General features: G+C 46.8%; 1 protein-coding gene across 1 annotated transcript in view; it reads left to right on the top strand.

Moving 5' to 3' along the window:
- Positions 1-374: 374 nt before the first annotated feature.
- EYA2 (EYA transcriptional coactivator and phosphatase 2) overlaps positions 375-10,401 on the top strand; it is a 154,508-nt gene continuing 144,481 nt past the window's right edge. The window contains exon 1 of the mRNA XM_011369390.2: positions 375-483. Coding sequence (XP_011367692.1) covers positions 375-483 — 109 coding nt within the window. The remainder of the gene's footprint in view (positions 484-10,401) is intronic.

Genomic DNA, 10,401 nt, shown 5'->3' with positions numbered 1-10,401 from the left:
TACCAGCTCTCCCTCTCTACCTGTTACTCCCTCCCTCTACTGGGAAGTCTCCCTGGCTCACCCCGCTCCTTCAGATGACATTTAAGAGACCAAAATATAATTTTTCTAATGGCAAAATACAGTAGGAAGGAGGGGAAAGTTTTAATCAAGTGGGCGTATTCTCCAGAGGGGACCAAGTACTTCATTTTAATTCCTCATTTCCCTTTGATGAAAAGTTTAGTGAATTTTTATTATGTAAAATTTATAAGACGACTGGGTTTAGGTAATCAGCTTTAATATTTATACTCTTAGGAAAAGAAATAGGAATCATTAGTAAGCATGCATAATTAATGAATAAATTACATTTCCCTTTGTTTTCTTCCAGGTACAAGGAAATGCTAGAACTAGTGATCTCACCCAGCCTTACAGTAAACAGCGCTTGTCCGGGTAAACTGAAGCTTAACCGTGCTGACGCCGATGTCTGGACTCTGAGTGACATAGAAGGTAGGCCTCCTGGCGCGAGTTTTGCTGGACTGGTGGTGGTCTCCCCTCACCCTGCGGATATAGTAAGGGACTGACAACAGCCTTAGACAAGCATCCTTTCGAAAGTACTGTCGTTATGACAATTTCTCCTCCCGCCATTTAAATTGTTGCCTCTGGACCAAAACTTTGGCATACGCTGCTGACGATTTTGTCTAGTCATTCAAGGTGAAAGTGTGTTCGTTCGTTCGTGTTCTGAACTTCCTGTCTCGGTTTCCAGTTCCAAGCAAGAACTGCTGACACCTCCACAGATGACAGTCAGTTTCGGGTGTGTTCCAGGCAGGGCCCAGGGTATGTCCCGCAGGGTCATGGTCGTGAGCTGTGAGTGCCGTACCTCAGCGCTCTCCTGCCATCTCGGCATCCAAGCAGGCGCCTTGTTTACAGGGATTTGACGCTGAGACAAGAACTCGTCTGCCTTTTGCTTTCAGGTCAGGTTGAAGTCAAGGAAGCAGAGGAGAGTTAAGCTGTTTTAAAAATTATTGGCAAATGATGCAGCCAGACTAGTTTTCACTAGAACAATTCCAGCTATTGTCTGCTTGTTTGGGATCTGTCAGCCTTCCTGGCAGAGCTGGAGTTAACAAAAGGCATTAAGCTATTATGTTTAACCATTGGGCTTTAACCCTTTATTAGACCAGCTTCGGGATTTGCTGCTGGTGTTCTGGTCTGACCCGCTGTCTCTCCTTCATGGTCTGTGTTTGATACCAGCTCATGGGGCACGAATGCTATACGACTGTCACGGAAAACCAAAGAGATGTGTGTCTAGTCAAATGTAACATTACAAGTAATTTGCTTTTAAGTAACTCCGGGCTTCTGGAAGTAATTATTGATGTCACCAAGACAATGACATTTTCTTTACATGCTGGTAACGAAGCTGGAACAAGCCTGCTTCAAGTGCCACCAAGAGAGGCTGGGCTCTCATGCCCAAACCGCGTGGTAGAGAACACACCCTCATTCTTCCTGGCTCTTTGAAGCATCCGTGTAAACCACCCTTGGCTTTCTGAGAATTTGAAAAAATTTCTTGAGTCTTGCTCAAAGCCAGTCACCTTTTCTTTCTGATAGAGGCACGAGTCACTTTAAGACCACCTTCATTTCAGACCAGGAGAGGTAAGAAGAGGCAAAGACCACCGAGCGAGGAAGATTCAAGTCTGATTCCCAGCTCCACTGTCAGCCATCCCGATGATCTTGGGCAAATCAGTGAACTCTAGGCCTCAACTTTCTCACCTGTCAAATGGGGCGTAATCATGACCCACTTCACAGGGTGCTTATTGCAAAGTCTAAATAAGGTGAAGTTATGTAAAGTGCCTGGCACCCTTGAGGGCATAGTACAATAGTTAAACTTATTATTCCACTGTCATTCTCCTCTGAATCAGATAACCACAGTGAATTCAAAACCACAGTTGCAAACAGGCAGCTCACAGCCAAGTCTGACCCTCAGGTATGCCTTTGTTTGGTTTACACCATGTTTTTAAATAAAGGTGAACTTGTGAGAATGGGGACAGCTCAGATAAAAATCTGGATTTCCAGTTTCTCTTGAAATGCTGAGTGCTTTAGAAACACTGGGCCCGCATTTCTGCCTGGCTGCCACTAGTGGGAGCTAGGGGGCAGCTGTCCCTTAGATGAGTCCCGGCCTTTTGTCTTGAATTTTTATGAGCACATACTTTGTGCCAGGTGCTGTTCAGGACAATGCAAATCTGGATTAATTCTCCTCCGCTTCCATCACCATTAGAGCGAACACTTGACATTTGCAATGTGCCAGGCATTAATGTATTAACTCATTCGATCCCCACAACTCTAAGAAGGGATACTGTTATTAACTTCATTTTACAGATGAGGACGCTGAGGCACAGAGAGGTTAAGTAGCTTGATTGAGATGGCACAGTAAAGTGACAGCTAAAATTTGAACCTGGATAGTCTGACTCCAAAGTCTGTTCTCCCGATCAGTGCATTGTACTGTTTTTCATGTAATTATTATACCCCTTTTAAGCTGTGAGCCCATTTTATAGGTGTGGAAGTTGAGGGATGGGGGAGTTAAGTAACCAGCTTAAAGTCGCACAACCAGTGACAGGGCCAGGAATAAAACTCAGGCACTCTGGCTCCAGAGTCCCCACTTCTAAACTCAGTGATCGCTTTCTGCCAAGCTCTTGAGTCTCCAGACCCCAGATGTCCACCCCCCACAGTAGTGGCACCCGCAAACACACCATCTCTCTCCTCATTGTGCCTTGGAGCTGTCGGTGCCCTCTCCACCGCCCTGGAGGGAGCTGCCTGCCAAGGCAAAGGCTTTGGAGTGGCAGTGATGGGGCAAAGAGAGGTGGCTCTCAAGTTCCAAGTAGGCAGGGCCGGAGGGGTCAGGTTACACACACACACTTTTCTTCTCTTGACATGGGAGTGAGCACTGGGAATCTGTGGGGGACATTCCACCCTAGCCGTGGCCTCAAGTGCTAGACCAGCTGCTCTTCCTGCCTGGCCCCCTGGTCTCCTTCCTTTGGGCCCTTTCTTCTGTCATAGAGGAGGACCTCAGGGAGGCACAAGCCACAGAGCCTACACTCACGGGGCCTGTGCAGGCACAGGGACCTACGAAGCCCCCCAGCAACACGAGCATTCCGGCTCTGCCTCTTACCAGTGGTGGGACCCTGGGCTGATGGCCTAACCTCTTTGGCGTTCGTTTGCCTCATCTGTTAAATGAGAATGAGTTTTCCACCAGCCTCAAAGAGTTGATGTGCGAATGAAATGAGTTAAACTTGGAGCGGATTTAATGTTTAAGAAAGTACAGAATAAGATCTACATTCCTTCCCCCTGGCCCTCAGGCTCTACTTATCTGTCCCCGGCAGCTTCTCACGCATGTCATCTTCCATTCCCTCTGTTCACTGGGCCTGGCCCCGGGCCTGTTTCCTTTGCTGTAACTCACGAGCACGATTCTACCCTCAGAGCCTTTACACTTGCTGCGCCCTCTGCCTGGACCAGTCTCCCCCGTCCCTGCGGGACCATCCCCTCATCCTGCGGGACCATCCCCTCATCCTGCAGTTCTCATCAGAGAGACCTTTCTCATCGAAAGTAACTGTTCGTTTTCTCCCTCATTCAACAGACGTTTTTCAGCCAGATGTCCAGCATGGTTCTAAGCACTAGGAAGACAACACAGAACCCCTGTTCTCCTAGGGTACAGAGCAGGGGGCTGACAATAATAATAAATCGGCAAAATGTATTGCATGTTGAATGGTGATGCTACGAAAAAAAATCAGGGAAGGGTACGAAATGCAGGGATGTGGGTTGCGGTTTTCATTAGGGTGGCCAGGAGAGATGTCGCTGGGCAGGTAACACTTGAGTAAAGGCTGACGGAAATGAGGAGGGCACTCCATGGTGACATGGAAGAAGAGCCTGATGAGCAGAGGAAGCAGCAAGCACAAAGGCCCTGAGGCAGAGTGTTCCCAGAGCACTTGGGGAGCAAGAAGGAGGCCTGCGTGGCTGAAGACCAATGAACAGGGGAGCGATGGGGGAGATGAGGTCGGAGAGATGACCAGGCACAGAGCATGCGGGGCTTTGCGAGCCATTAGGACTTTGGCTTCTACCCTGAGTGAGGTGGGAGCCACAAGAGGATTTGGAGCAGATGAGGGCTGATCTGATTTATATATTGACAGGATTCTCAGGCTGCATGTGAGAACGGGCAAGGAGTGGGGACAGAATAGGAGCCCAGAGACCAGAGAGGAAGGCATCACAATAACCCAGTGAACGGTGACGGTGGCTTGGATGGAGTGGTAGCAGTGGAGTCGTGAGAACGGGTCAGACTCTGGGCCACTTTTGAGGGGACAGCCCACAGAACACTCAGCCACGCTGTTCCATGTCCTGTTTTGTTTTCTTCATATTCCTACTTTCCATCAGAAGTTGTTTGTTTCTCGTTCCCAGTCTCTCTCCCCGAGAATGTGAGTTCTCGGAGGGCAGACCTTGCCCCCTTTAGTTGCCTCTGTATCCCCTCTGCTGAGAATGAAGTATGATACATAGCAGGTGCTTAAAAGTGCTTGTCGAATGAATGGATGCAGAAAGACAAAGCGCTCCGCGAGACCGTGAGACTGTAGGACTGACTGTTTGGACGAGCGCGGCCCGGGGGGAAGCCCGTGTGCTCTCACGCCTCCCAGCTGCACCCTCTGCCCAGCAGCCCTTCCTGTCCTCAATTCCCAGTCAGCAGGTAATACACAGATACACGATCCTTGTAAAAGCTTGAACTGTTGGGCCAAACTTCCCCTTGCCACACCCAGTCTTAAGTCTTTTCCTCCCGTCCCCAGAGGTAACCACTGTTATCATATTTGGTGCGTGTGATTTAAGGCCTTTCTCTATGTGATTGCATGTCTATAAATGTGTATTTATATAATTTCTATATGTTTCTATAACTATATTTACTGTAGAAATATTGTTTTGCCGGAAAAAATGAGAAACACAAAGTTATCATACTATATATTTTTTCTAGAATTTTCTTTGTCCACTCGAGATACATTAAGTAATCATCTACCTCTTAAAAAAAGAAAAAAAAAAAACTTCATAGTATACCAAGAGTGACCCGCCCCAGTTCATTTAGGTACTCCCCTGCAGATGAACACTGCGGTTATTCCTAAGTTTTTTGCTCTTACAAGCAGTGCTGCCAGGGGCATTGTCATGCGAGCTGCTATCTGAACAAGTGCACTGTTTCAGGGAGGATGCCGAGAGGTGGGCTGCAGCCTCGTACGGTCCCCTTCCCCTTCCTTTCTGCCTTACAGACTCTGCTTTACCCATCGTCGCCTCTGCCTTCCTATGAAGCCTCCCAAGCCTCTCTGCAGAGAGACTTGCTAGTTTCTCTTTTCATTCCTTCGTTTCTCCAGTCGCGTGGTCAACAAATTGTTTCATGTGCCTGTCATGTAAGAGGCGGATGGGCTCAGCCAGGGGATGTGTCTATCCCAGCCCTGTCCTCAGCTCATCGTGTGAACCTGGGCAAATTCCTACTCATCTCTGAGCCTCAGTCTCCTGTCTGGATAATGACAATAATATGTTCACTGTATGCGTTTGTTCAGTAAATTGTCCTCAAATGCCTGCTGTGGGCCAGGCCCTGGTGTAGGATCTGGGAATATAACAGTGACCGAGATGGACAAGTTCCCTCTTATAGAGTTTATGTTCTAGTGAAAGGGCAAGGTATTGAATTTTTAAATAAATAGGGATTTCAGGTGGGGGTAATTTCTGTGAAAAACAAAACAGGAACGTGATAGAATGACCTGCATATGGGCCGGTGGTTAGAAAGGCTTGAGGGTGGTTATGTTAAAGGCTTTGCAAAGTACTCGATGCTTAGAAAACTCAGCAGAAGTTAGCTGTGCATATCTCCCTTTTTAGTATGCATAGAATAACCTGGGGACCTTGTTAAATTGTAGGTTCTGATCCAGGCTGAGAATCTGCATTTCTAAGAAGCTCCCAGGTGATGCTGAGAGTTCTGGCCCACCAGCCACTCTGAGTAGCAAGGTGCTAGCTCGGTGGGTCTCAAATTCTCTTGTGCATCAAATCTACCTTGGAAGTTTCACTGGTACACAGAGGACAGAGCTCTACCACTAGCACTTTTGATGCTATAAAGGTTTGGCCAGGGGCCCCAATAATTTACATTTCTAAAAGTCCCAGGTATGCTGATGCTGCTGGTCTAGGGACCACACTCCTATAACCAGATTTCTGAGCTGGTTACACATTGGAATCTTCTGGGAAGTTAAAAAAATTTTTTTTAATGCTAATTTGTCACCCCAGAGAGTCTAATTGGTCAGAAGTGTGACCCAGGCAATGGGGATTTTTTTAAAAACTCTCCAGATGAGTGTATTGGGCATCCAAGATTGAGAACCGTTACTGTAGACACTGAATTCTTCCAGGACAAAGACGATTTTTTTATTCCTATATGTCTATTTAAATTTTTGTTCCTAATTAGCACACAGCTCAGTGCCTAGTTCATGGTAGATTCTTAAAAATTATTTATGGATGGGAGAATGGGTGGGATGGACTAATGGATGGATAGGAGGAGGGTGGATGGGAGAATGAGTGGAAGATGGATGGGTGGGTGGGTGGATGGATGGATGGATGGGAGATGGATGGATGAATGGATGGATAGGTGGATGGATGGGCAGTTGGATGGATGGGCAGGGGAATGGATAGGTTGATAGATGGGTGGGTAGATGAATACAGATCTTGAGGAATCACAAATAACTTCAGGTTGGTATTGGCTTTGAATCCTTTGTAAAGTTTCCTTTACTTCTTCCTGCCCCATATTCCAGATCTGTAAAGTACAGAAAATAACTTGTTCATTGGGTTGTTACAGGGAATAAAAGAGATAAGACCTACGCAGTCTTTTAGCATAGTGCCTGACTTGTAGGAACCACTAGAGAAATATTAGTTATTGTTCATCACTATTTAAGAGAAAATTGGGTTTGAATTATACCCTATCTTCTGGAAGCGGGTGGGGGAGTTACAGAACTAAGAAAGCAAAGCTGAATAGAGAAACGGTTTGTTTTTTTTTTTTAATGCAGATACATTATGCAAAAGCCAAGGCTATAATCTCATTAAGTGTTTCTTCAGAAAGGCGAAACCATGGCCCCTTGGAACAAGCTGGGCTGTCACGTTCTCTCAGATTTCTTGCACCAGCTCTGCCCTGGGCCTGACAAGGTCTAATTTTGAGTTTCATTCTCACCAATTCCAGCCTGGGGCTGTTAGGCTGAGCTGCCAGGAGCCTTGCCAGGGTTCTCACCTAAGGAACCATGGATCACCTTTACCTTTCCCACCTCTAAGCCTTTCTCAAGGGCTTCCTTGGGGGGACTTGGCACCTAAAACAACTTCTGCCTGCATGGGACAGAATCGGTATAGTGTTTAGGAAATCACCAATCCCATCTTTATGAAAAAGGCACTGAGTATTACTATCCAATGCCCTCCACAGATAAAGGACTTTCCCCCTGTGGCAATGTCTCACAAATGTCACACATTCTAGGGCTACTTTCTGCCGTCTGTTCATACCACCTATACTGTCACTTGCTTACTCATTTTCCTTTAAAACAACTCTCTTTCAGTAAATTCATTTTAGAAGGATGACAAAATCAGTTCCAGAAATAAAAGATTACTTTGATAGTCTCATTATGATTCTAATATGCATTAAACTAGATTTGTGATAATTTAAATAAAAGTGTATGTATTTACATACCCCCTCAAATCCTCACACTCAGGGATATACTGACCTCATTTTTTTCAGTCCTCAGGAACGTGCCCATGATAGACAAATGACTCGTTTGCTGTCACACAGTCACTCAGTGAGAGTCAATCAGAGTGCCCACTTCCGGATTCCTAATACAGTGCTCCTCCCTGCTGTCGCTGTCCCTGGTCTGGGAGCAATTTACACCACCCACATGCGAGAGATGAGCTGATTCAGTTTATAGACATGCACCTTCCACAGCAAAAACCTCCCTCCAGATATCTCACTAGAAATTGTCTCATCTCATGAGGATCAGTTAGAAGCGGCCCCTGGGGTCCAGTTAGACAACATAATAGCAGTTGCTGCTTTCAGAATTATGAGCTTCTTAATCCTCCCAGTGAGAAGTAAAAAAAAAAGTGTGAACACTAAAATTGGACTCCTGGATTTAAGTGGCTTAAGCAAGGGCCCCAGGAGAATGGAAAGCTGATAATAGCTCCTGTGTGTTAAGCAGTTACCATTTGGCAGGTAGCTGCCTCTGTGACCCTTGTGGCAGCCCTGCAGGTATGAGATACTGCCCCATTTTGCAGATGTGGAAAATGAGGCTAAGAGTGAGGAAGCGGTGGGCATGAGGTCACACAATCCTAGTGCAGCAGAGTCAGGATTTGAATTTGGGTCTGACCCTTCTGCCCACATGCTTTCTTTGGAAGGAATATTAAGTAAAAAACTATGAGATTTGGGTTACAGATCTAGCCCACACAGCAGGTGCATAATAAACATTTGTTGAATGCATGAATGAATCAACAAAGTGGGTGTGTCCCTGGGCAAGTTGCTTCACAGAATCACAAACACACACACACTCACACATGAGTGTGCACTTACACATACAGACCCCAGCGTTAGTTTCCTCTTACTAAAATTTGGTCTTTACTTTGCCCATTTGTATTACCTTCTTGGACCTGATATGCATTTGAGTTTGTGACTTCAGGAATAGAGATTTATTTTTATGAACCCAGAATTGTGATACTTTTTAGTAATTTGCAGTTCATTACTAGCCTCTGGTCTAAACTCTCGTTACTCAAAGCGTGGTTTCCGGTCCTGCCACGTCAGCAGCACCTAGCAGCTTCCTCGACCTGCAGACTTGAAGTCTGCCTCTTAATGAGGTCCCCAGGCCGGTCCTGTGCACGTTAAGGTTCCAGGTGCGCTGCTCGACACTGTTCTCTTTCTTCCTTGCACCTCGTTATAATTATAACTAAGTACTTATCTACGTCATTATGTGTTTGCCATCCATCTTCCCTAAATGGGAGGGTCCACGAGGGCAGGGACCCTGACTACTTTTGCTCACCTAGTGTAACCCAGGTGAGTTCACCCCAGAGGCTCTGGCCATCCATTTAACTAATCCTTCTCCCTTAACCCATGGGAGGCTGGGGAGGAAGAGGAGGCTTAGAGTTTTAAATCGAGAAGTAAGCAGAGGAGGCTCTTTGCCCCTCTCCACTTGAGAACTACCTGCCCCATTTTATGTGCCAGCCTCATCCCCGGAGACACACGGTGAGCCTTGGAGTAAATGGATTTGTCTATGTTGAGTCAGGTCACTGGCAATATGGATGTGAGTCACTATTAATGACTCCTTCATTGACCTTAGCCTCGTTCGCCTTGGCAAGTTCAGGTTAAGAACGAGGTTAAGAACAGGAATCTGTGATCAGTGGGAAGTCCGTTTCCATCTACCAGGCACCAGATCCCACAAATATCAAAGGAGCTGCTGCTGCTGCTGCTGCTGCTGCTGCTGCTGAATATGGTATCTTCACCACCCCGAAGATGCTTGGAGCTACCTGAAGAGTGAAGTCAAAAGGTTATCTGCCTGTTGTACTGATGGCCCGTGTTTGTTATGGGGTGACCATGAGCAGTATGACTGCTCCCCCTAGATTGACATCATATTTGACACCCCACACCCACTGCCGGGGTCTGTAACACTTTGGCATCATGGAGGGACTTGTGGCCACTGTTCATATTCTCTTTACCCCTGTTGGCGAGCTGTGGCACAATGGCCATTTGGCTATCCAGAGCATCATGCCTGTATTTAGTGGCATTGCCAAGGCTCTGGGCAAGACCATTCCCGAGCTGCATGGGAAGTTTGCTGGCGAGGCTCACGTGTCTCTCTGAATGTGTCTGGCTCCAACTGCCTTCTGGAGAAAGCTCTCAAATACAGCGGCATCCAAAAGTGGTGAAGCGGGCAGCTGGGGCATCATCGAAAGACATCCTGGGCAACACTGAGGTTGTCAAACAGTGATGCCCACTCCTCCACCTTTCACATCGAGGCCAGCATTGCCCACAAGCCCACTTCTTGGTATGTAGATGGACTGTAAGTGTAGGTGGCCCCTGGTTCTCGTAACTTCTGAGAACTGACAGCCGTGGACCACAACAAGAGCACCAGACGAAGAGGCTCTTCGCTCCTGGGAATCTTGGCTCCGCATCCATGTTCATCCTTGACACAGTCCCACCTCAGGCCCCAAAGAAAGGAAGGAGCTTGAGAGCCCTCCATTGTCACATGCCAGCAGGATTCTCAATGAGGTGTACACCGCCCTTATCTGGGTAAACAGGAAGAAGAGAGGGAAGAAGATCATTCCACATATAATCCACTCGTTTTTTGGATTCTCAATTCCCAACTGTCCCATCATGAAAAAGTTAAATGCAATACCAACTTTTTAGAACAAGGACAA

Source organism: Pteropus vampyrus, unplaced genomic scaffold, assembly GCF_000151845.1.
Source record: "Pteropus vampyrus isolate Shadow unplaced genomic scaffold, Pvam_2.0 Scaffold147, whole genome shotgun sequence".
NCBI classification, from domain to species: domain Eukaryota; kingdom Metazoa; phylum Chordata; class Mammalia; order Chiroptera; family Pteropodidae; genus Pteropus; species Pteropus vampyrus.
The sequence above is the reverse complement of the archived record's forward strand: the minus strand, read 5'-3'. Positions and strand labels throughout refer to the sequence as shown.